Raw genomic sequence first — 27,304 nt, forward strand, 5'->3', positions numbered from 1 at the left:
AGTAATTAAATTTTTTCTTCTCTAAAATGTTGCTTTAGCCCTGTTTTTTTCACTTCTAAAAGGGATAGAAAAAAATCGGACAACACAATTTGTTAATCAGTTTCTCCTGAGTGCAAATACCCCACATGTCAGAAATCTCATGGCAGAGCTCGGAAGGGTAGGTGCACTATTTGATTTTGGAACACAAGTTTGGCTGAAATGAATTGCATGCAGCAGGTCACATTTGCAGAGCCCCAAAAGGTGGCTAAACAGTAGAAACCCCCACAACTAAACCAATTTAGAAAACTAGACCCCTCAAGGAATTTGTCTAGCAATGTATCGAACATTTTGATTTAGAAAAGTTTCTAACTCTTAGATGTGAAAAAAACAGATTTTTGTGTACTCACCGCAAAATCGTTTTCTCTTAGCCATCATTGGGGGACACAGGACCATGGGTGTTCTGCTGCCTATCCATAGGAGTACACTAAGTAGATGCAAAAGCATAGCTCCTCCTCTGCAGTATACACCCCCTGGCCGGGCCAGGCAGTCTCAGTTTTAGTACACAAGCAGTAGGAGAAAAAAGCAGTAAAAAACTTAACAGAGGAATATGAGAAAAGAAGAGTCAAAACCAAATAAGGTACTGAGAGAACCAAGGCCCCGCAGGGCAACAGGGTGGGTGCTGTGTCCCCCAATGATGGCTAAGAGAAAACTATTTTACGGTGAGTACACAAAAATCCGTTTTTCTCTGACGCCTCATTGGGGGACACAGGACCATGGGACGTCCTAAAGCAGTCCATGGGTGGGAAACATAGAAGAAGACAACATAGCCCAAGGACTAGGAACCAGTCCCAGACAGCCTGGAGCGCCTACTGAGAGAGGTGCTCTACTGCCGTTTGCAGAATTTTCCTACCCAGATTTGCCTCAGTTGAAACCTCGGTATGGCCTCTATAATGATTTGAAAACGTATGTAGGCTAGACCAGGTCGCAGCCTTACACACCTGTTCCACTGAAGCCTGATGCCGAATGGCCCACGAAGCGCCAACTGCTCGCGTGGAATGAGCCCGCAGTCCACTAGGAATGGGCTTGAGTTGCACGCGGTAGACTTCCTGGATCGCAGAGCGAATCCAGCGAGCCAGAGTCGTCTTTGAAGCTGCCTGTCCCTTCTTAGGCCCCTCAGGAATGACGAACAAAGAGTCAGTTTTCCTAAAGGGGGCTGTCCTAAATATGTAATATCTCAGAGCTCTGACGAGGTCTAACGAATGCAGAGACCTTTCCACCCTATGAACTGGGTGTGGAAAAAATGAAGGCAGAACAATGTCCTCGTTCAAATGAAACGGGGTAAGAACCTTTAGAAGGAAATCCGGAAGGGGGCGCAGAACCACCTTGTCCTGGTGAAAGATCAGGAAAGGCTCGCGGCAAGAGAGTGCTGCTAGCTCCGAAACCCGTCTGATGGACGTAATTGCCACCAGGAATGTTACCTTCGAGGATAGAAGAGCAAGGGAGGATTCCTTGAGGGGTTCCAAGGGAGACCTCTGGAGACCTTCCAGAACGAGGTTGAGGTCCCATGGGTCCAGCGGCCGTTTGTACGGGGGAACTAGATGGTAAAACGCCCTGGAGGAAGGTCTTGACTTGCAGTTTTTGAGCCAGGCGGCATTGGTAGAAGATTGAGAGCGCTGAGACCTGCCCTTTAAGGGAACTGAGAGCCAACCCAGCTTGACTGTAGAAAGCCAGACTGTAGAAAGTCGAGAATTCTGGGGATGGCCAGACGCATAGGCTGGACGTTAATTTCTCTGCACCATGAAAGGAAGATTTTCCACGTACGGTGGTAAATACGGGATGAAGCAGGCTTTCGGGCGCTAATCATGGTGGAAATAACCGAGGGGGAGAATCCCGCTCTTGTTAATACCCAGGTCTCAATGGCCATGCCGTCAGCTTCAGGGTTCTGGAGTTCTGGTGGGAAATGGGCCCTTGGGTCAGCAAGTCTGGGATGTCTGGAAGGCGCCACGGTGCGTTTGTGAGCATTTGTACTAATTCGGCGTACCAGGCGCGCCTGGGCCAGTCCGGTGCTATCAGTATCACCGGGACTCCCTCTGCGATGATCTTCCTGATCACCCGCGGCAGCAGGGGTAGAGGTGGAAATATGTAAGGCAGGCGGAAGTGGTGCCAGGAGCAGACTAGAGCATCCGCGCCAATGGACTGCGGGTCGCGTGACCTGGCTATGAACGCGGGTACCTTTGCATTCAACCTTGAGGCTATTAGGTCAACGTCTGGTGTGCCCCAGCGAGTGCAGATGTGTAGAAACACATCTGGGTGGAGAGACCATTCTCCGGCGGCCAGACCTTGGCGACTTAAAGTCTGCTGCCCAGTTCTCTACCCCCGGTATGTGTACCGCTGATATCACTGATCCCGTCGATTCGGCCCAGGTGAGGATCTTGTGGGCCTCGAGATAAGCCGCTTTGCTGCGGGTGCCCCCCTGCCGATTGATATAGGCTACAGCTGTCGCATTGTCCGATTGGACTCGAATCTGACGACCCGCTAGCAGGGGGCAGAACGCTCTGAGCGCGAGGAAGATCACGCGGAGTTCCAGGGTGTTTATGGGTAGGGAAGACTCCTGGGGCGTCCAACGTCCTTGAGCAGTGTGGTGGCTGGCGTCCGTGGTCAGGACCAGCCAGTTCACTGGGAGAAAGGATCTCCCCTTCGATAGGGATGAGGACCGAAGCCACCAGCGGAGTGCGTACCTGACTGAAGGTGTCAGGTGAAGATGTCTGTCCAGGGAGAAGGGGCTCTTGTCCCAGGCCGCTAGAAAGGCTAGCTGCAGTGGGCGGAGGTGCAGTTGAGCAAAGGATACTGCTTCCATAGCCGCCACCATCCTGCCGAGCACTTTCATGCTGAATCGAATGGAGCGAGACGGAGAACGTAGAAGGCAGCGTACCACTCATTGAAGAGCGATCGCCTTGTCCTGAGGGAGAAGGATCAAGCCCCGACGGGTGTCCAGGGACATGCCCAGGAAGGTGATGGATCGGGGATGATTTGTCCAGATTCACTAGCCACCCTAAGCGGGATAGGGTGTCCACAGCGATCTGTACGCTGGTTGAGCAGTCGCGGAAAGAGGGGGCCTTGATGAGGAGGTCGTCCAAGTAAGGGAGAACGACTACTCCCCTGGCGAAGACCCTTGGTGCGGTGGCACGGTCGAAGGGTAGAGCTACGAATTGAAAGTGGGAGTCCTGAATTGCAAAGCGGAGGAACTTTTGGTGATATGGGGCGATGGGTATGTGCAGGTACGCGTCCTTGATGTCTATGGATGCGAGGAATTCCCCTTCGACCATGGATGCAATAATGGACCTTAGGGACTCCATTCTGAATCTCCGTATGTGCACATGCTTGTTTAGGTGTTTGAGGTCCAGGATGGGTCGAACTGACCCATCCTTTTTGGGGACCACAAAGAGGTTGGAATAAAAACCCCCGAACTTCTCATCGTCTGGGACAGGTATTATCACTCCTGCTGTTAGAATTTCGATACCCGACCCCCGAGTCGGTTCTATGTGGTAACCGGAAGACACAAGGTCTCGCACCCATTTGTCGTCTGAGGCAGCAGCCCAGATCTGTTGAAAGAGCCGCAGTCGACCTCCTACAATGAGTGTGTCTTCCGGGGCGCCGAAGGAGTCATGAGGGGGGAAAACGTCGTGGACGAGTCTCCCTAGTCCTGGACTGTTTCGGTCTAGGCTGCCATGACGAAGTAGGTTTCGGAGAGAGCTGAGAAGGTCGGTCCCTGCGTAGTCCATGGCTGGTGGCGTGGACAGCACGTGGTGTCGACCAACCAAATGAGTTCCGAAAGGAGCGGAACGAGGACTGTGGACATTTGGTGAAGGACGTCCTGGACTTCAGCTGGGGGAGGGAGGTACTCTTTCCTCCCGTGGCGTCAGAAATGAGCTTGTCCAGACGTTCGCCAAACAATCGGTCTGGAAAAAAGGGGAGGCCCGTGAGAGACTTCTTGGAGGCAGAGAGCTCTACGGATGGCTATGGTATTTGAGGCGGCAAACGCTGCGCAGGTAGCAGCGTCCATGGAGGCCTGCATGAGGTACTCCGCCGCAGCGGCAATTTGAGCTGTTACCTCTGTGAAGGTATGAGTGAACTGGGATTCCTCAAGCGAAGTGTTAAGGGATTCTGCCCAGACCGAGATCGCCTTTGCAACCCACACAGAGGCAAAGGAGGGCGAGAGGGAGGAACCCGCAGCCTCAAAAGCAGAGCGGGCGAGGTGCTCCACCTGTCTGTCGGGTCCTTAATGGAAGAACCATCGGGTAAAGACAGGAGCGTCTTTGTGGTAAGGCGGGAGACCGGGGGGTCGACCGAGGGCGGATCGGCCCAGCCCTTAGGGGCAGGTGAGGCAAAAGGGTACCGGGACTCCATGAGTTTTCGGTTACTGAAGCGCCTGTCAGGCTTCTCCCTTTGCTTTGTGAGGATATCCTGAAACTCAGGGTGATCAGCGAAAACCTTTTGGGGTTTCCTTGCCCTCTTAAAGGAGACCGAATGGTCAGTGGTAGTGGATGGGGGATCCTCCACATGCAGAGTTTGGTTGATTGCTGCTATAAGGGAGTCTATTGCAGTTTGATCATCTGGGGAGGCTGAAACCAAGGAATCCTCCCGGTACAAACCGCATTCTCCCTCCTCCAGCTCTTCAGAAGCCGTGGAGTGTGTGGGAGAGCCTGCCCTGTGTGCTCCTGAGGGAGAGACCGCTGGAGACACCCGGCCGTGTGCTCTTTTCCTGATCCCTGCAACCGGTGAAGCATGTGCCCGGATTACCTCAGAAGGATCCTCCATAGGGGTATCCGCAGGCTGCGTTCCCGTCCAGGGACCCAGAAGGGTGTGGAGGACGACATTGCATAGCCAGCACCAGGTTCTGTGACAGTTTTTCCATGGATTGGGACAAACTGTGCCCATTCCGGTGGGCTGGGAGCCCTAGGCTCTGGGCTGACGGTTGTGGCGGTGGTGGCAGGGGAGTCTTGGAGGGCTATAGGGGCACAGGACTCACAGAGAGAAGAGGTGTGTTTACGTGGTAGCTCAACGTGGCAGGCAGTGCAGGCTGAATAATAGACTGAGAGCCTTAGCCCTCTTAGTGCCTTTTGAATTCTGCATGTTCCTGATAGGAGTATTCTAGGAGGGGGAGAAATGCTCAGCAGAGCTACAGTGAGCAGCACCTTACCAGAATCAGCCAATTGCTGGAGATCTTCCCACGCTTTCCTGGGGGGCGGGATTATCGCGGGGGCGGGGCTTAGCGCTAAAAGAGCGCGACGAAGAAGTCAGTGTGCCCTCCCCCGCTGTGGGTAGTAAAAACCGGCGAGAAAGGAGCTTCTGAGAGATTTCCTCCCTCTCCCTCTAGTCAGCACACAGGGTGTCACTGGTGGTTATCAGCCGGCTTTTCTGCTAGATCAAAAAAACAGAGAAGATAATAAACAGTGTGAGTCCCTGAGCTCTGTGATTCTCTAGCCACCCCCTCCCCCCTGCCACCAGGAAATTATCTGTGCAGGAGTTTGCAAACAGGAGGGACTTTCCCTCTCCCCCCCCCCCCCCTCCTCCAGCCAGCAAGCTAGGGAAAAGTTAACACTGTGTGTTCAGGATTCCTGGGGCTCTCTTCCTTGCATTAGCCAGGGACTCTCTCATAATAAATACTCTATATTCAGCCCTGGTAGCCTTTTCTCCCTTTGTCTGGGAAACCAGTCAGGGGGATCTCACCTTAAACACTGCTTCAATCCAGGCAGTGACAGTAGCAGAGTCAGCTTGCTGTATCCGGTCACAACGGTGCCATATTCAACTCAGAGGCTGCAAAGAGGGGCTGAGGAATTGATGCCATATTCAACTCAGAGCCTGCAAAGAGGGGCTGAGGAATTGTGCCTCTGCGCTGGGCTTTGGAAAATCGGTGTCTATGGAACCAGTCGTCCAGCCCAGGATCCAGCGTCACGGGAGGGGGTACGTGTAGGCAACACTTCACGTTCCCGCCCGTTGATGGTAGTGGGAGATCGGTCCCAAAAGGAAACAGTCGCCCTCAAAAAATAACAAACCTTGAAAGGATGTGCCTCCTATAGACACCAAGCTAAAACTGAGACTGCCTGGCCCGGCCAGGGGGTGTATACTGCAGAGGAGGAGCTATGCTTTTGCATCCACTTAGTGTCCTCCTATGGATAGGCAGCATAACACCCATGGTCCTGTGTCCCCCAATGAGGCGTCAGAGAAACAAAAAATATTTTTTTCACCACAAAAACACTGTTTTAATACTAAATGTATATTTTACACAATAGGAAATAGCAGAAAATTAACCCAATCATTTGTCATGCATTTTCTCCCAAACACAGCAATACCCCATATGTGATCAGAAACTAATGTTTGGGCACATGCAAAACTCAAAAAGCACAGAGTTCTATTTAATTTTTGTAAAGCAAATTTGGACAGTGTTTTATTTACAGAGCCCCTAAGGTGCCAAAAAGCAGATGAACCCCAAAAAGTAACCCCCCTGTACAAATTGCACCTCTCAAGGAATTCATCTATGGCTGCAGTGACTATTTTGTAACATTCATGCAATTACCTTTACCTCCCCCTCTTTTTTAGGGGGAGGGGAGGGGAGGGGAGGGGAGGGGGGGGGGGGGGTGCCCAGAAATTGAAAATATGCAAGTTTAGTACCCATATATTGAGCCCTCATATTGTAGCACTCCCTACATTGTGTCCAGCTTCTGCTTCTGACAAGCACCCCATAAATTGGGCACACGTGGCCACTCATGGCGGTTTAGGCACAGTGAAGTGAGGCATCTATGGGTTTCTATGATAGCCGTGGGTAAGTTTAACACCTGTGCTTCTCATTACAGAACTCCTTTGAAATCTTGTCTGTAGCTGGGCTTCAAAGGAGACTGATTTTAACTATGTCGCCATTTTCTATACTGTGCATAATCAAAAAATATTCCTCAAATGTCTGATTTTTTCCCCTCACTACTAAAACATTAAAACACTGGATGAGTTTGGCATCTCCTGTGTCTACTGATGAGGAGAATCCTATTACCAGGTCATTTTTACCATTACTTTTTTTTACCACAACTTGTCTCGCAAAAAAACAAGCTGTCATAGGTCTATGTGGACAGAAAACTAAACGTTATAAGCTCTTGAAGCTCTTGGAAGAAGGGGAGGAAATAATGCAAAAGCACAAACAGAAGGGGTTAATCACAAAGTGTCATTCACAGATGTAATAAAAAAATAAAAAAAAAAATCTATTCTACCATCTACAGCACTCAGAAACACACCTTTTTATCTTTTTCTGAACCGTCAGTAAGGAGAATTCCTTTTGCTTGCATATGGCGATAAAGAATCTTCTGGAGGGCTGACATGTCACATTTGATTACATATTCAACCTAAAAGAAAGATGAAGGAAAAAGTCTGCAAACAAAAGTGAATAATGTGTGCTATGGTGCTGCTGATGGCCACACAGAACACGACACCGTGCTCCCTGATGGAACTCAGAAGGGTTCACTCACACTTGCGTGAAAATACGACAAGTACAATCAGAGATATTTACTATAAAAATATATATTATATATATTGTATTCAGCCTCAAGAAAAAAAATTGCATATGGTTGTGTAAAATTGAAAAGACTCGCCAACGCAAGTCAAGGGGTGAGGAAAAAAAAAAGATGTCCCTTCGATCCGTACGTATACCGTCCAATTTTGGAAACATTACCTTTCTGTAGCACAGAACATTATAAATTGCCTTGTAAATGGATACTGAATAATAGCTGCTGAGACAAAAAAAAAAAACAAAAACAAAAAACAAAAACACATTGCATATGGATGGCACACACGCTAGACTCTAGGCGAGAAAAAAAAATAAAAATAATCATGCATTCGCATAACATATGGCATACCACACAGATTTCACTCGTTCAACTGGATGAAAATTGGAGTATTATTTTACATGCAGATGTGAGCGAACCCTTAAAATCCTTCACACATCAATTTTCGGTAGAATGACAAGCCTTACAAACCTTCTCTGGTAACTGTGATTCCACTTCTTTTTTCAACCGTCTCAACAGGAATGGTCGTAACACTTTATGCAGACGACGAATGATCAGTATAGTTTCTTCTTCATTTAAATCCACCTAGCAGTATTGAAAGATGATAAACTAATGAGAATAAGCCATAAAAATTAAATAAGGCAAAAATAAAGATTTTGTGTTCTCACAGTTAAATCTTTTTCTCTGTTGCTTCATTGGGGGACACAGGAGACTGTGGGTATATGCTGCTGTCACTAGGAGGCGACACTAGCCAAAAAAAACTAAAAAGTTAACTCCTCCTCAGTAGTATATACCCACCTAATGGCAGGAAACTATTCAGTTAGTGATAAAGCAGTAGTAATAACTGAATAGTGTCCTGCCGGTAGGTGGGTATATACTACTGAGGAGGAGTTAACTTTTTAGTTTTTTTAGCTAGTGTCGCCTCCTAGTGACAGCAGCATATACCCACAGTCTCCTGTGTCCCCCAATGAAGCGATAGAGAAATAAGAATTGTGGCCAGATTGTACTCAGCAACTTGCTATCACAATGAAGCCTGACAGCAGGGCCTATTCTCTCGTTGGAAAGCAGGACAGCTATTAGGTCTATTACAGTGTCACTACGGAAATGTGACAAATAAATAAATAAAATCAGTGAGTCTAATGAATAATGGTTTAGGTATACAGTAGAAAAAAATGCTAATTGGACGTTGTAAAAGAAAACAATACACATTGTAAAACAAATTTTTAGCGCTTTATGCTACTCCAGATCAAAACATAAGCTCTCCAGATAAGTAACTAGAGTACATTACCCTTTCTCCAGTCATGGCAAATGGAGCATTGAACCACTGCTCAAAAGTGCTGCAGCTTTTAAAGATGGTGGGCAAGAGAAAATTCAGAAGGGCCCAAAGCTCGGGCAGTTTGTTCTGGAGTGGGGTGCCCGTTAGAAGAATACGTCTAGGAGCCACATAATGGGTATTCAGCACTTGTGTTAGCTTGCAATGGTGATTCTTCATTCGATGACCTTCATCGACAATCATGTACTTCCATCGTATCTATATATAAAATAATAAAAAAAAAAAAAAAAAAACCACGACAGTGATAAAATACATTGCAACATACGGCTTCACTTACAGACCCTAAAAATCGTGAATGTCGTAACAAGATACGGTTTTTCAGTTTTTACGTTTCTTAAACTCTAACTTGCAAACGGTCATACATTTTGTGAGATAGTTTTTCCCTAAAGAGGACCAGTCACCAGATCAAAAGCGGACAGTTTTCACTTTTCATCTATTCCCACTGTTCCCATAAGTGTACGGTTTTTTGTTTTGTTTTTTTTTTTACCTACATCAGCCATACAATTTCAGAAATAGGATCCTTTTAGTCTGGTGTTACTATTATTACCCTATGAGCCACAACAAAATTATTTCAGAAAATGAAGCATTGCTCTTTGAAAATTATTGAAATTACACGTGTTTTCTTTCCTTTGTTTGTATTGGAATACCACACACACAAAAAAAGGCAGATTGGACATAAATTCACACATTACTCCAAAAGAGGAGTTAGACAAATCTATTGACACCTTTCCAAAATTGTGGGTAAACAACTTTGCTTTAAGGATATGATGCTCCTTCAAATTCATCTGTGGCAAGTAAAAGGTGTGGGCAATATGAAAATCACACCTGAAACCAGATAAACAAGGGGAGAAGTTGACTCAATCATTGCATTGTGTGTACCACAATAAGCATGGAAAGCATGTAGAGCAGAAAAAGATAAATGTCTGAGGACTTAAAAAAACAAAATTGTTGAAAAATATCAACAATCTCAAATTTACAAGGCCAACGTCAAAAATCTTGATGTTTCCTGTACCATGATGCGCAAGGAAATCAAGAAGTTTGCAAGCCATAGCACTGTAGTTACTCTCTTTGTAAGTGGATAACAGAGAAACATTGATGAAGCGTTGAAATGCAGGATAGTCCGGATGGAGGATAAGCACCCCCAATCAAGTTCAAAGACGTTCAAGCTGTCCTGCAGGCTCAGGATGCATCAGTGTCAGCGAAAACAATCCGTTGAATGAAATGAAACGCTATGGTAGGCGTGCAGGCATCATGACACCTGATGATCACCAAAAAGATTTTCAGTGGCAATGTAGTGCCCAGTGTCAGAAAGCTGGATTTTTGTCCTAGGTCCAGCAGGACAATGACCCCAAACATACTTTAAGAAGCACTCAGAAATGTATGGAAACAAAGTGCTGGAGAGTAAGGCTAGTTTCACACTTGCGTTGGGCGAAATCCGCTGGGTCCGTTGCTGCGTAGTTTTGACACATCCGTTATTTTTGTGGTGTTAACGGATGCAACGGATCCGTTATTTCACAGGAATCCGTTAGCCGATTCCTGTGAAATAACGGACTTATTGCATCCGTTAGGCGTCCGTTAGGCGTCCGTCTAATGGAATGAGTCAGCGCTTTTTTTTTTTCCTTCATTTTTTTTCATTCTGGGCATGCTCAGTAGAAATTAGCGGAATCCAGCAGCGGATTCCGTTGTAAAGCACTTTGCAACAGAATCCGCTACCATAGGGGGCCATTATAAATTTTAACGGAAGCAACAAAATCCGCTGCTCGGCGTCATTTTGACGCAAGCAATTAACGTTACATGCGGTGTTGCTTCCGCTTGGCGGAAGCAACGCAGCGTCGGCCAACGGAGGAATCGCAGGTACTTTTGGCACAATCCGTCATCCATACAAGTCTATGGGAAACAGCGGAATCTGTCAACAGATTCTGCTGTTTTCCAAAAGGACGGATTGCGACTGAAGGAAAACAACGCAAGTGTGAAAGTACCCTTATGAAGCGGCCAACAATGAGTCTGGATTTAAATCCCATTGAACAACTGTGAAGAGTTCTTAAAATTACTGTTGGGAAAAGGCGCCCTTCAAATATGAGACCTGGAGCAGTTTACAAAGGAAGAGTAGTCAAAAATTCCAGGTGAGAGGTGTAAGAAGCTTGTTGATGGCTGTTCGAAGTGATTGATTGCAGTCATTTATTCCAAAAGGTGCGCAAACAAATATTAAACTTGAGTCAAAAATTTTGTCTGGCCCAATTTTGGAGCGGTGTGTGAAATTATGTCAAATTTGCGTGTGTGCGTGTTTTCCAATACACACAACAGAATATAAACATGTGTCCTTGCAAAAATTTTCTTAGAAAAAAAACCCACTTCATTTTCTGGAACAATTTCTAAAAACAAATACTTTACTTTAAGATAAGAGATAATAAAGAGATAATATAAAGATAAGTGCAAAAGTCACGATTGCCATTGGGATAGATAGTCATTCAACTTTCTGAGCAAGGTGTGAATTTTTGGCTACAAATTTTAAAGTTACCACATATCACAAATTCTGACTTTGTAAGGGTGAAGTCACACAAGCGGGCAATGTATGAAACCAAGAGCTCAGTTACCCAGATATAACAGAGCGACTAACTTAGGAACAGAATATGTACAATAAATGTTATCTGCAGCTTGCATGATGCTTCACATATGAAAAATTTGGACAGCTACCCAAAGCACCTTTCCAGGGTGCAATTCTTTTGTCAGACTCCGAGTTCTTGCCAACAACTTCAAATAAAATCATTTTAATGGCTCAGTAAGTCCCATCAACTCTCTTCCATGCATTAATAGGATTATATCTCAATCCATCAAAACAATGTAGGGCCAGGCAATTTGTAAGTACCATGTGAAAAGAATAGTCAGAAAGCGCTCGTTTCCATCTGCTAGTAATCCTCCCAACTGACCACACTGGCATGGACAAGAACCGCACATCATAAGTGCAGAATATTGCAGTGCTGACTGAATGACAAGAATCCGAAGGAAATGTCCACCTTCAAAAGCCATTTATTCTTTTGCTCCAATACTGACTGAAGCAACTTTGTATTTATTTATTTTTACAGTACCATTGACCCCATGGTGTTGTATACATGAAATTGGTTTAGAGTGAGAAAGTGTAGCATAAAATGAGTGTAGGATAGAGAGGGGAGGGTGATGACCGCAGGGGTGGGGGGGTGGTAGAGAGCAGAGAGATGGTGAATGGGAGAGCGTGAGAGTCAGTGTGGGATAGAGGGGAAAAAAGTGGGGGTAGAGTGAGAAAGTGTAAGATGAAAAGAATGTACAATAGAGAGCGAGGTCAGAGCGGGCGAGCGAGGTCAGAGCGGGCGAGCGAGGTCAGAGCGGGCGAGCGAGGTCAGAGCGGGCGAGCGAGGTCAGAGCGGGCGAGCGAGGTCAGAGCGGGCGAGCGAGGTCAGAGCGGGCGAGCGAGGTCAGAGCGGGCGAGCGAGGTCAGAGCGGGCGAGCGAGGTCAGAGCGGGCGAGCGAGGTCAGAGCGGGCGAGCGAGGTCAGAGCGGGCGAGCGAGAGAGCGCAGGATGCACAAAACTAAACAGAAGTTTATGGCTGCCTATCATCTAAACAATGGTCACAAATAAAAATGGAGGTAAAAGGATAAATTACCTTAGCAAGAATGTGCTTATCTTTAATAATGTATTCGTAAGTTGTCAAGAGGACATTAAATTTTCCACTCCTGAGCTGTGGGACCAGAGAGCGTCTCATTGCAGGCGTTCCCTAAAATTTGGAGACAAAGCAACATTTCCAACATCAATAATAATAGCCAACACAAAATTTTAAATGTAGATATGCAACTCCAAAAACAGAACATTTCCTTTACATCATTCTGCCCATAAAGTCCATTTTCAACACAACTTAAATGCACTTTACTAGGTCATTTTCCCCATCCTGACCAGAGATATTTTCATGTTTGTTTGTACATGTGGTTTTAAGACCTGTAAAAAATGTCCTCTTTTGCACATTCACATAATCTTTACAGATTTTATTATTTACAGTAAATACTATATGTGAGTCTTATTTTTGTTTTATAACCAGGAGATATCAAAGTTGGGAGGCAGGAAGAAATGTTTGTTTTTTTCCAATTTTTTTTTTATGACCATAAAAAGGACCCCTGACATTCTTTTTACATTTTGTTTACCCTTGTGTAAATAAATATTTTTGTATAAAACGTTTCTATTTTTTTCCCCAATGGGTGCGGTAAGCAACAGCCCTTTAGATTGGCAGATTGTTATTAAAATGTGTATGTGCACTAATTGTTTGTATAAAAGACATATTTTATGTCTTATTTAGGTCATTCATGAGAATAGAGGAAAAAAAAAAAAAAAGTCAGTCCTCTCTATTACAGAGATTCTGTACCATCATTGCAATAGTACAGAAGGGTCCGCATGATCGGTATCACATACAAGTAGGTTGTGACACAAGTAGTGGTTAAAGGGAATCTGTCAAAGCGGTCTTTATGGGCATGTAAATCATAGGAAGCTGATAAACATGATAACCTTGATATCTGCAGTCCAAACGTGGATTTCTCTAATATGTATATGAGCTAAGCTCTATGGGTAGGACACCGATCTCTGAGCATTTGCCTCTAGAGCCAATTTTAAATAAAGGGGGTATTACCAGTATGAGACATGTAATGGATGCTCTCCTGATCTCACTACACAGCTGTGTATTATAACAGCACAACAGCACTGATTTTTTCCTAACACATTTGCTGCAGCAGTTGTCTTCTCATTAGTTCTGTCAGCGCCGCTGTGCCTGATCCACAATAACTCAGTACAGCAGAGCTGAACCTTGTCTCATTACAAACGCTTCTAACAGCTCTCCGCACAGTACTGTACGCTTTGCTATGCTGCCTTTTTCCCTACACTGGTTATGGGAAATGGAGGCTGAGAAATGAGAGGACAAATGCCGTTGCGAATGTATTTGTAAGGAGACAAAAGTACAGTTCTGCTGTATGGTGTTCATTGCAATCTCTCCAAGTTCTGAAATGAGATAAGGAGAGCAAAGTGTCAGTCATTACATATCACACAATGGTAATGCCCTCATTCCATGCAGATTGGTATGCGACTCAGAAAAAACATGGATTTTTCTGGAATAAGACATCAGATTGTAGCCATCATTGTATCCCCTTATTCAACTATCTACGATCTGGTCGCCCAAAGAGATGGCTTAGGAGAGTTTAATCTATTGACAGACTACCTTAAAACACCATTCCAGCATTCTGTGTGGTTGGAGGTCAATGCTGGAGTGGTGCTTTAAAACTAAGTCCCCTAGCGTTATACTTACCCTCTAGCGTTTTCGTTCTTTTTCTGCTCCACTCCAGTCCCCTGGCGCCATCTTGTGCACGTACTTAGCTTCTGACTGTCCAGAAGTCAGAAATTAAATCGCTCAATGCAAATCTATGAGAGCCAAAACGAGGCTCTCAAAAATGCATTTATTTATGACCTCTGGCATAACCCAAGAAACATTGGAGCTGCCGGCAAGTCACAAATTGCCGGAGACCGACCGGAGCGACGCTGGAAAAAGCTGAAGACCGCAGCAGGCGAGTGTAAAACAGGGGGACTTACATTTTAAGCACCGCACCAGCGGGAAAATAAACAAAACGCTGGATTGGCGCTTTAAAATGTTTTTCACAATGAACACATTTATTATCTATACAACAAAACTGCTTCATTCAAAGCTCTCCTCACCGTGATTGAGAGGTGTCCACATTCAAGAGAATGTTTTACCCCCTCCTAAACTATTTTCACTTATAGATTGGGTAGGCGATAGCAAACCCTTTGAAGAATTAAAAGCTGCTCCTTCCAATACAATAGGACAATAAGGACATCTGTTTGTTGATTTTGGGACATACATTTAGAAAGAATCTTGTAAAAAACAAACAGGTAGTCTTCTTTACATGTGCTTTAATTTGACCCTGATCCCTCAGTACCCAAAATAAAGAAAAAATGCAAGAGTCATAACTATCAAAAACAATGGACATGACTGTCAATGCTGCACAGCTTTTCCGCTCGATAGTAATTAGTCTTTTTTGCACCAAAATATAGCCTAGTATGCTGGTAGGAGAGGGAGAATGAAAAATACAAAATGCAAACCTTGTATGCGATCTTCACCACAGAAGGAGCCCATTTATCAAATTCATACTGCCAGTTGGATAATGTCCTAAAAAGAAAAAAACAAACTGAAAGATTAACTTTTCTGTAAGACATACTAGCATTTAACACGAGTACGTCAGGGAACACATATGCAATACGGTCACTTAAAAGGAGTTGTGCCCGGTTTGGAAGTTATTTATAAAGCACCATTGATCTCATGGTGCTGTACATGTGAATACTTGTGAAGAGGGTTTACAAATAATATATTATTTACAATGAACAAACTAAGTGAGAGAAGTCAGTGTCTCACAGGCTTGCAGTCTACAGGGTATAGTGAAGGAGATCGTAGTGTAGGTCAGATTGTTGCAGAAGCGCACGTTGTGGTGAGGTGCTCGCAGGGTTGTGGGCTTTTCTGAAGAGATGCGCTTTCAAAATGCATCTGAAGGTTTCAATTGTGGAAATTCGAACATGTTAAAACAATAAATTGCATAGGATGATGGATGCTTGGGAGAAATCTTGGAGACGGGTGCATAGTGAATATGCTGGGGTGGAGAAAGGGATTACATGTGGGAAGATATCAGGAGATTAGTTGGGAGATGTATGTTGTAAGTAATTGGTAATATTTTCAATTGGACTCGCTGGAGAATTGGAAGCCAGTGACGGGATTGGCAAAAGCTAGATGCAGAGGAGTAGCGAGGGGAGAGGTGGATTAAGTGGGCAGCAGAGTTAAAGAGAACATGTCATCTGGATTTAGCACTATAAAGTAAAGCCTCTGTCATAATGGTGCAGTGATGCCGATTAATACCCACAGAAAAGGAATCCGATCTGTGGATGTTGAATCATCATCCTGTAACCTTTTTATGTAATGACATCTTACGTGCATTGGTTTGCACCAGGATGGGTGGGGTGGTTGGGTTTTCTGCTCGTTCCCTCCTCTCCGGTTTCTTTTACAGGTCACCACCAATTTGACCCGCTTCCTTTTTGAAATTCCGTGCCGCCATCATGGCAATGGGTGACGCATGCTCAGTGCTTCTGTGATAAAACCTCTTCATTAGACCGAAATCTCAATCTATGCATGCGTTGTCACTAGCATTATTTTATTAAAGACTGTGCGGAGTGTGATTCTACAGACAGTCTCCCATAATAGAACACCAATGGCAGCGAATGCAAAGACTGCAATTTCAGCTTAATGAAGAGGTTATTGAGCTGAAATGTCAATCTGCGCACGCGCCACCTCCATTTTATGAGGACTTGCAGACCGGACACAGTATCACACTGCACACATACCACAATAATGACGGCGGCGCAGAATTTTAAAAAGGAGGCCGGTCACTGAATAATCAGTGAACTATAAAAGAAACCGAGGAGGCATGCAGAGGGAAAGAACTGCTGCCGGTGGCACTTTTGACCTAGAGAATGAACAGTGTACATCGACAAAACTTTATGTAAAAAAAAAAACACAGAGTTAGAAGGGTTGTCAAAATGTATTTTTTTATAAATAATATAATATTAATATAATATAAAATATATATATACACACATATACACACACACACATTTATATATATATATATATATATATATATATATATATATATATATATATATATATATATATATATATATATATATATATATATATATATATATATATATATATATATATATATATATATATATATATATATATATATATATATATATATATATATATAAAAACACATAAAACATATCTTTCGCCAATTCTTTAGATACCACCACTGAGCATCTGATCAAATTGTGTTGTTCAGATATCTTATTACTTCATGTATTGATGGAGGAGCACTTTCCAACCAATGCTTAGCAATAGATTTCCTATTTTGCAGAATATTAAGGCCAACTGAACTGGGGAAGTCTCTCTAGCATCTCTTACGAGACCCAAGATAAATGATTTAGGACTAAGTGGGATTTGAACGCAATAAACCGCCATAACTAGTCTACCAACTCTTTCTCACAACTCCGTTACATGCAAGCATGATCAAAACAGATGGACTAGATCTGCTCCTTCCACTCCACAACATGGACAGCAATTATCAGTTCTAAGACCCATCCTGCACAAAACCTTTGGGGTTCTATAGACTCTGAATAAATAACAAAGGTTTTTTTTTTTCTGGCCCATGTTTATCAAAACCTTTTCTGTTGATTCCAGAATATCAACCAATTCCTCCTAAGAGATATGACCCATATCTTTCCCAATCTGCTTCATCTAGAACCATCAGATCCTCCTAGATTTTCAGTAATAGCGGGTTATACAATAAAGAAATAATGGCCTTAGTAGCTTAAGGCTAGGTTCACACTTCCGTTGTTTTGCATCAGTCACAATCCGTCGCCTTGAGGAATTACGGTATCCTGCAAAATATTTTGCAGGAATCCAGTTTTCCCCCATAGACTTCTATTAGTGACGGATTGCGACTGATGATGCTGTGTTGCATCCGCTGCGTCGCGGTCAGTCGTTTTTTAACTGACCACCGGGCGGGAGCAACGCAGCATGTAACGTTTTTTGAGCAGCGCAATCCATAGGATTTTGCTGCGCATGCCCTCTCTGGCTCCCTGCACCCACAACCAGGATACATAATCGGGTAACCAAGCAATGCGCTTTGGTTAGTTACCCGATATTTACAGTGGTTAAGTGTGCAGGGAGCCAGGACTAAGCCGTGTATGCTGGTAACCAAGATAAATATTGGGTAACCAAGCAAAAAGTGCTTTGCTTTTAGTTACCCGATATTTACCCTGGATACGTGTGCAAGGAGGCCGACACTTCCCCACTCGGCTCCGCCCCCTCCCGCACTCCGCATGTGTACACACACACACACACACACACACACACACGTCCCCAGCCCTGCAGTCCCCGCGGCACTAACGTCCTCAGCGCCACGGCTCCGCCCCCTCGCGCTCCGCCCCCCTTGCGCTCCGCCCTCCGCACACAACGGAGTCCGGCAAAGAATTCTGTTCTTTGTCATCCGTTGTACAATGCATCAGTCACATGCGTCAAGTGACGCATGTGACTGATGCAAAACAACGGAAATGTGAACTTAGCCTTAGCCTGTAGCACAAAGTCTAGTAACCCATTAGATGAGATGGTAAGGTCAGAGACAACGTCTTGGGATCTAATTGCGTGTCTCAGTTGTGGTTACTTAAAAAAAATGTGTTGCGCAAACCAAACTCCTGTTTCAAATGTTCAAAGAGCAAAAATGACCACAAACATGTAATTGGTACAGATATTTCCCACCCTGCTTTCTCCACTCACCAAACCACTACACAATCATGCTACAGGAGCATCGATGGGAGCCGAGAATGACGCACCCCACTGCCTATACGTGTTAAATCAAGCTGTCAAGAGATTGAATGCGGTATTTATCTGGTTAGCAGCCGCAGACAGGCGGTATTAGACACACATCAGCTGATCAGCCTACGTGCAGGGAAAGATGCGGACATGGCGTACAAGCCCGCATTCAAGGCAGGGAGACTACATATGACATACAGTTAGGTCCAGAAATATTTGGACAGTGACAAGTTTTGTTATTTTAGCTGTTTACAAAAACATGTTCAGAAATACAATTATATATATATAATATGGGCTGAAAGTGCACACTCCCAGCTGCAATATGAGAGTTTTCACATCCAAATCGGAGAAAGGGTTTAGGAATCATAGCTCTGTAATGCATAGCCTCCTCTTTTTCAAGGGACCAAAAGTAATTGGACAAGGGACTCTAAGGGCTGCAATTAACTCTGAAGGCGTCTCCCTCGTTAACCTGTAATCAATGAAGTAGTTAAAAGGTCTGGGGTTGATTACAGGTGTGTGGTTTTGCATTTGGAAGCTGTTGCTGTGACCAGACAACATGCGGTCTAAGGAACTCTCAACTGAGGTGAAGCAGAACATCCTGAGGCTGAACAAAAAAGAAAAAATCCATCCGAGAGATAGCAGACATGCTTGGAGTAGCAAAATCAACAGTCGGGTACATTCTGAGAAAAAAGGAATTGACTGGTGAGCTTGGGAACTCAAAAAGGCCTGGGCGTCCACGGATGACAACAGTGGTGGATGATCGCTGCATACTTTCTTTGGTGAAGAAGAACCCGTTCACAACATCAACTGAAGTCCAGAACACTCTCAGTGAAGTAGGTGTATCTGTCTCTAAGTCAACAGTAAAGAGAAGACTCCATGAAAGTAAATACAAAGGGTTCACATCTAGATGCAAACCATTCATCAATTCCAAAAATAGACAGGCCAGAGTTAAATTTGCTGAAAAACACCTCATGAAGCCAGCTCAGTTCTGGAAAAGTATTCTATGGACAGATGAGACAAAGATCAACCTGTACCAGAATGATGGGAAGAAAAAAGTTTGGAGAAGAAAGGGAACGGCACATGATCCAAGGCACACCACATCCTCTGTAAAACATGGTGGAGGCAACGTGATGGCATGGGCATGCATGGCTTTCAATGGCACTGGGTCACTTGTGTTTATTGATGACATAACAGCAGACAAGAGTAGCCGGATGAATTCTGAAGTGTACAGGGATATACTTTCAGCCCAGATTCAGCCAAATGCCGCAAAGTTGATCGGACGGCGCTTCATAGTACAGATGGACAATGACCCCAAGCATACAGCCAAAGCTACCCAGGAGTTCATGAGTGCAAAAAAGTGGAACATTCTGCAATGGCCAAGTCAATCACCAGATCTTAACCCAATTGAGCATGCATTTCACTTGCTCAAATCCAGACTTAAGACGGAAAGACCCACAAACAAGCAAGACCTGAAGGCTGCGGCTGTAAAGGCCTGGCAAAGCATTAAGAAGGAGGAAACCCAGCGTTTGGTGATGTCCATGGGTTCCAGACTTAAGGCAGTGATTGCCTCCAAAGGATTCGCAACAAAATATTGTAAATAAAAATATTTTGTTTGGGTTTGGTTTATTTGTCCAATTACTTTTGACCTCCTAAAATGTGGAGTGTTTGTAAAGAAATGTGTACAATTCCTACAATTTCTATCAGATATTTTTGTTCAAACCTTCAAATTAAACGTTACAATCTGCACTTGAATTCTGTTGAAGAGGTTTCATTTCAAATCCAATGTGGTGGCATGCAGAGCCCAACTCGCGAAAATTGTGTCACTGTCCAAATATTTCAGGACCTAACTGTAGCACATCATGGATCTTTAAGAGGGTTTTACAATTCTGAACTATAGGAATATTACATATATTTTCCAACACCAATGCATCCCTACTATCCAGACAAAGAATACATTTTGACCAATTTAAAGGGAATCCTAAGAAGGACCCAAATCAATTTATAGTTTTCATTAAAATTGGAAGGAAAATACAAAGATTAACAAATAATATGTTATGAGCAAGCATATAGTGTGATAGTTTCCTCATTATTTAAACCCCTCAATCCCTGCATGCCCTCTGATACAGGCTAAAGCTATGTGCGCACGTTGCGTACACAGTCACTGCAGAAATTTCTGCAGCGACCTGAAGAGCACACGTGCGCTTTAAATCGCTGCAGAAATGTCCGTAGTGAAAAAAAAAAAAAAAAGCAGATTCCATGCGCTCTGCCTGCGGCTCCTGCCATAGACAGAGCAGGGGCTGCCGGCAAAGCACACGGAAGAAGTGACATGTCACTTCTTAGAACGCGCGCTCCGGGCAGCAGCCGAAGCACTGCGCTCTAAGACGCCACGTGCGCACGGCCCCTGCACAATCTCCATAGATTATGCAGGGGACGCAGGCAGTTACGCTGCGCTACAAAGCGCAGCGTAACTGCATGTAATTACGGAATGTGCGCACATAGCCTAAGAGTTCTACTGCAATAGCAAAAAGTAAGGGTGTTAACGGGCAGCCTTGTCTTGTACCCCTGTTGACCTTAAAACCAGGGCTGTGGAGTCGGTAAACCAAACCTTCGACTCAGACTCCTACATATATTGCTTGTAGTTAGATGAAAAATTTATTGTAATACATGAACATGTGTATGTGACCATCAGACATTTAATAATTTTTATGATACAATAATCAAGATATTTGGATAGAACATACAATATATGTATTGGAATACAAACTGTAATCAATTGTAAATATGTAATACACTATGTAATATACAGTAGATTACATATATATGTGTAATATATATGTGTATATATATATATATATATATATATATTACATATTGTATTACATATTTACAATTTATTAGTTTGTGTTCTAAAGTTGTATTCCAATAAATATATTTTATGTTCTATCCAAATATCTGGATTATTGTATCATAAAAATAATTAAATGTCTGATGTTCACATTGTAATACAATAAATTTTTCACTTAAATATAAGCATTATACTAAATATTATTTAGTAAAATATTCAGCACATTCTGCATTGCACTACTGTCCCCAATTTATTATATATTTTAGGAGTCTGAGTCGGTGCATTTTATACCAACTCCACCAAAATGAGCTCAGACTCAGACTCCACAGCCCTGCTTAAAACTATCAGAAATCTCCCTATTACTTCTTACCCGAGTGATTGGAGCTCTATATTGTAACTTTATACACAAACGTAGGACCAAAACCCATCTCCTTTAAAACATAGCCCAAGTATTTTCCCACGCCACACTAAGCCCTTAGTGAAAATCCAGAGAGAACAGCCCTATCTCTGAGGGATCATCCTGAGAAGCTTGTAAACTTATAAACAACCTATGCAAATTAATAACTGTAGCTTTTGAGGGCACGAAACTGACCTGATCAGGGTGGACTATTGAGGTGATGACCATGCTCAACAGTGTTGCTAGAATTTTAACTAGAATCTTTACATCAGAATTTCACAGTGATATGAGCCTATGGGAGTCCATTAAATCCCTGTGCGTTTCCTCTTGAGGAAGAGCTACAACTGCTGCTTCATAGAAAGATTTTGCAAGCTTCCTGGCTAGGAATGCACTATTAACAATTTCTAAATAATGCTGTAATACTTTTTTTTAATTGGAATGCCATCTAACCCAGAAGCCTTGTCATTTGACATCATCCCCATCACCTGCTGAATTTTCTTTAACCCCATTACGACCGTGTTACGTTTTAAAACAGCACCAAAAAGGGGTACTTATTTCTTTCTGCCGTTTTAAAGCGGCGGGCAGAAATAAGTGTATAGCGCCCCCCAGCATCAGAAAATCTCTGGGGTTTCAGCTACCAGGAATAGCTGAGACCGTGGAGATCATGATTCGGGCCGGTTTTTCCGGTCCCCAGTCACGTGATGACCGGTATACACCGTACACCGATGATCAAGTTATAGTAAATGACATCGCCGGTAAAAAATGATTTATCTCCCATCTGGCATGATCAAACATGTCAGATGGGAGATAAATCTCCTTCCCGGTTCCCTCTGGTCCCCCGCTGTCACCAAAATGCCCTCCCCACCCCGACCCCCAACCCCCTCCCGAAAATCCAAGATGGCCGCGCGGACCGGCAATCACAGCAGCGCGCCGCCCGCAATCACCCTTTTCTTCTGGTTTCTGTCGTATGTGCCATAACACATGCGACAGAAATCTGCTCCCCAGGCCCTGCCAGGTCACCCCCTATCCCCCCCCCCGGTGTTCCCCGTACCTTTTCCAGCCTTCATCCCCCGCGATCCCCCCTCCTTCACAGCAGACGCCAGTCAGTGCGGTTACGTGCAGAGCTTCCTGTGTACAGAGACAGACGCTAGCAGCTGCTGCTGCTCGCTCACTGCAGCTGTGACCCGGGGAGGGTGGGTGCAGATTCTTTGCACCCACTCTACTCAAATGGAGGGTCTCCTAGAAAATGGGGGATACGTTCCTTGAACGTGCCCCTCATTCTAGAGAGTTCAGAGTCGACGTGGGACGTCCAAATTGATTACAGCAGACCGGATTTTTTTTTTCTTTTCAATACATTGGTGAAAGAGGGAATGTTTTGGGGAGTGGTTTTTTCAAATAAAAAAAAAAAATTGAGAACAAAAAAAAAATTTATTACGGTCAATTAATTAGTTATGTCGGGTATCTGATAGACGCCGTGACATCACTAATTGCTGGGCTTGATGCCAGGTGACATTACACATCTGGTATCAACCCCATTTATTACCCCGTTTGCCAACGCACCAGGGCAACGGGATGAGTTTGGGCGAAGCGCCAGGATTGGCACATCTAATGGATGCGCCACTTCTGGGGCGGCTGCGGCCTGCTATTTTTAGGCGGGGAAGAGACCAATAACCAACCTCTTCCCACCCTGAGAATACCAGACCCCAGGTGTCAGCTTCACCTTGGCTGGTGATCTAATTTGGGGGGACCCCACGTTTGTTTTGTTTTTTTAAATTATTTATTTATAAATAATTAAAGAAGAAAAAAAAAAACAGCTTGGGGAGCCCTCCAAATTAATCACCAGACAAGATGAAGCTGTCAGCTGTGGTTTGCAGGCTACAGCTGTCTGCTTTACCCTAGCTGGCTATCAAAAATAGGGGGGACCCCACGTCATTTATTTTTTTATTTTTGGGCTAAATACAAGGCTAGGCACCCTTTAGTGCCAGATGAAAGGCACTAAAGGGCGCCAGCTTAGAATATGCAGGGGGTGGAATGTTATATATGTTTGACATCTATCCATTCATCCATTGTCGCATTTTAGGCTGTGTGCCCGCAATCAGGGTTTGCAGCGTTTTGGGCGCAGAGTGTTTTCCCTGCGTCCATAAAGCTGTGTTGTGCAGCAGAAGCACAGTGGAAGGATTTTTAGAAATCCCGTGCCCACTGTGCTTTTCTCCGCAGCATAAACCAACCTGTGGCGCAGCTTCCCGAGCCTCAGCAGGTCAATTTATGCTGCGGAGACGAGAGTGTTCTCTGCAGGTAGAATAGAGCTAAAGTCCACAGCAGCCTGAACCCAAATCGTGGGCATGGGCAGCTGCATTCTCCCGTGGACAACACTCACATCTCTGCAGGAAGGCTGACACTGTGTACTAGACGTCGTGTCGCTGGATCATGGCCACATAGCCTAACAGTGAGAATATTGTTGCTACAGCAACATTTTTGTTAAGTACCTGTGGATTCAAAATGCTTACTATACTCCTGAATAAAATCCTTGAGGGGTCCAGTTTCCAAAATGGGGTCACTTGTGGGGGGTTTCTGATGTCTAGGTACCCAAGGGGCCCTGCTAATGTGACATGGTGCGCGCAATTTATTTCAACTTTTCCAAAATTCAAATGGTGCTCCTTCCATTCCAAGCCCTCCTATTTATCCAAAGGTTTTTGGCCACATGTGGAGTATCCCTGCGCTTACAAGAAATTAGATAACCTGTGGGGTCCACGTTTTGTTGTTGCCTCTTCAAAAAGTGAGAAATGTGATGCTAAATCAACATTTTGGGGAAAAAAAAAAATGAAAACACAACGGTTACTTACCGGTAGCCGGTTTTTCCAGAACCCATGACAGCACCACGTGAGAGAGAGGGATCCGCCCAGCAAGGACAGGAAACCATTCTGAATAAAAGGGCGGTACTTCTCCCCTTCGTCAGTTGATTACCGAGAATGAGAGGACCTCCAACAATTGTTAGAACTTACTCCACCACCACTATACACTCACAAGCACACCGAAAAAGTGCACACCAAGGATGAGAAAGGGAGGGAATATAAGGGTGCCGTCATGGGTTCTGGAAAAACCGGCTACCGGTAAGTAACCGTTGTGTTTTCCCCTCACCCATGACAGCACCACGTGAGAGATTTCCAGAGAAAACCCATTAGGGAGGGACCACCGCCTCAAGCACCCTTCTACCAAACGAAAGAGCAGCCGAGGAGGATAGGTCCAACCGATAGTGTCGGAAAAAAGTAGATTGTGAGGACCAGGTAGCGGCCCTACAAGTTGGTCAATAGATACCTGTGCATGCTCAGCCCAGGAGGTAGACACCGCTCCGGTGGAATGGGCCCGGATGTTCTCCGGAACAGGCGCTCCACTGGAGGAGTAGGCCAAACTAATGGCCTCCCTAATCCACCTAGCGATAGTACTCTTGGACACCCCCTGACCCTTGGTACTACCCTGAAGGAGATAAATAATGACTGTGTCTTCCTCACTGCCTGTGTGACCGAAGATAGCGTAGGAGGGCCCTTCGTACATCCAGGGTGTGAAAGCCACGTTCCACCTCATTAGTGGGACGGCCGTAGAATGAGGGCAGGAGCATTTCCTACGGTCTATGAAATGAGAAGCAACCTTCGGGAGATACGCCGGGTCCGGACACAAGATGACGCTATCCGCAAGGACCCGAGTGTAAGACTGCACTACCGAGAGGGCCCGCAATCACAGATCCGCCGTGCCGAGGTTAAGCGACTAGCAATACGGGCCACATGGTAGGAACGTCAGGGAAGCTTAGTCAGCGGTTCAAGGGGGGCCAACGACAAGGCCCCGAGCAAAAACGACGAAGGACAGCAACGCCAGGGAGAGTTGTCGGCAAAAGGGCCAAGGGGGAGGACTCGCGAGGGCGACCAACCCTAAGGTGATCCGCCGGTGGACTACCGGCATGACCTCACGAGCCAAACAACCATTTAACCCACCGGTTCGCTGCCAGGTTTCCACTGGATAAGGTTCCCAGGGCAGAACAGGAACCCCCAAGTGGGTACGGAAACCTAGGACAACCCCATCTGCAAGAATGCCAACGGACATGGAATAGGACTGACTAAATATACTATGAAGTAAATGCATATGCATACTATTTATGCTGTGAGAGGCAGCTGAGGTCTATGCTATGAAGTTTCGATACCCAGACATAGTTATATCTTTATATTGGGAATGGCAGCATGATTGTTCCACAACGCACCAGGTTGTCTTTTGGATGGTGTCATTAGGGATTTTTAATGTGTTGTGAGCACCCGCCCATTATGTATGGGTTTGATAAAGCAAAAAATAATTTAAAAAATAAGCAGAAATCTTACTATCACACATGGGATTGATATATTATTAAGATCTTCAGATGAGCAGCGCTCTGTATATTGTCGGGGCATGTACATGGAACAGGAACCCTACCCAAGGGACCATTCGCAAATAAGGAGAACCTCTCCCATGGAGGTTAGCGGTAACCGGGTCACGGCTCTTCAGTAAGGTAGAGACCGGTTCAGAGAAGAACCCTTGCAGAACAGCAACAACCCCTCAACTGCGAAGCAGTGAATGAAAACCCTTTTCCAGTGCTAGGAATACCGGAGACTGCACGAACAGGGCCGGAAGCCCCCGCAGAACCCCAGGACACGGGACCGGCAATGTCCCCAGGAGAGAGAGCCATGGCACCGTGGGCCAGAAGGGGGCTAGGAGAAGGACCCGCACCCGATCCTTCCCAAGCCCAGGTAGAACCATCGAGAGTATGACCACAGGGGGAAGGGCCTAGGCTATTCCGAAGGGCCACAAAATGGAAGCGTATGCACCGCAAGGGCTGGACTGCCGGGACCCCGGAACAAGCGCCTCTATAAGCCAGTGTAGCCTGGAGGAAACAGGCCCCTCCGTCGTCTGCACAACAGAGTCACTACCGTGGAAAAGATCCGCGGATTTAGGGAACATTCCCCTCGCCGCGGTCGATGGCACCTGAGGCAAGCAGCCGACTACAGGAAGGCCCATCGGGATTAAAAGCCACAACCGTACACACCCAAGGTTACCAGCTGACCAGAGAATGCGCATAGGGAATTAGAAGCCCGGTAAGTGTAGAGCCGAGGGGGAATCCGTCCTGCCCAGAAAAGACCGTAAGATGCCAGCATGAAGGAAGGGGATCAGGTGTCCCGTCGCCCCCCCACCCCCGGAGAGTCAGGAAGGAGACGGTAGACTGAGGGACCGACAGCAACCAACGTGCTGACCCTGGAGGGGGAACAAGGGGAATCTAGCGTACGTTCCACAGCCCATACCTCCAGGAGGCGTGAGGGCCGTGCCGCGTCCGAAGCTGACCACCAGCCCCAGAACATCCGCACCTGGAGGCGATCCTCCCCAGACGCACTGGCGAGCACCAGCAGCGACCCCTGCAGATGCTGAGGTAGCCAGGAACCCCACAGACAGGATGCCAATGGACGCCCACCAAGCAGGGAATGCAGGACTTCCAAGGAGAGAATGACGTCCCACCCAATAGCTTATTTTATTTTATTTTTTTTTTTTTGTTTTTTTTGTAGGCAGACAGGATTTGTTGTGTCAATGGAACCAAGGCTTCCCAGCCAGTCACCCACACTGGTACGTCCTAGGCCTGAAGCTACGCAGCGTCTGCTACCAACCGATGGCAGGCAGCACGGTCAGCATGGCCATTGACCGTTGGAGCCCTGGAGTGGAACAGGCCCCATGGAGCCGCCT

The 27,304-nt window shown here is 45.3% G+C and overlaps 1 protein-coding gene across 7 annotated transcripts in view; it reads right to left on the bottom strand.

Moving 5' to 3' along the window:
* Nucleotides 1–27,304, bottom strand: part of SMARCA2 (SWI/SNF related BAF chromatin remodeling complex subunit ATPase 2) — a 382,091-nt gene that overhangs the window by 147,852 nt on the left and 206,935 nt on the right. For all 7 annotated transcript variants that reach the window (XM_075317706.1, XM_075317698.1, XM_075317689.1 and 4 more), the window contains exons 17-21: nucleotides 14,990–15,056; nucleotides 12,501–12,611; nucleotides 8,818–9,060; nucleotides 8,001–8,114; nucleotides 7,263–7,370 (exon numbers count right to left, since the gene is read on the bottom strand). In XM_075317706.1, the coding sequence (XP_075173821.1) occupies nucleotides 7,263–7,370; nucleotides 8,001–8,114; nucleotides 8,818–9,060; nucleotides 12,501–12,611; nucleotides 14,990–15,056 (643 nt within the window). The remainder of the gene's footprint in view (nucleotides 1–7,262; nucleotides 7,371–8,000; nucleotides 8,115–8,817; nucleotides 9,061–12,500; nucleotides 12,612–14,989; nucleotides 15,057–27,304) is intronic.

This window comes from Anomaloglossus baeobatrachus, chromosome 1 (genome assembly GCF_048569485.1).
Source record: "Anomaloglossus baeobatrachus isolate aAnoBae1 chromosome 1, aAnoBae1.hap1, whole genome shotgun sequence".
Classification (NCBI taxonomy): Eukaryota; Metazoa; Chordata; class Amphibia; order Anura; family Aromobatidae; genus Anomaloglossus; species Anomaloglossus baeobatrachus.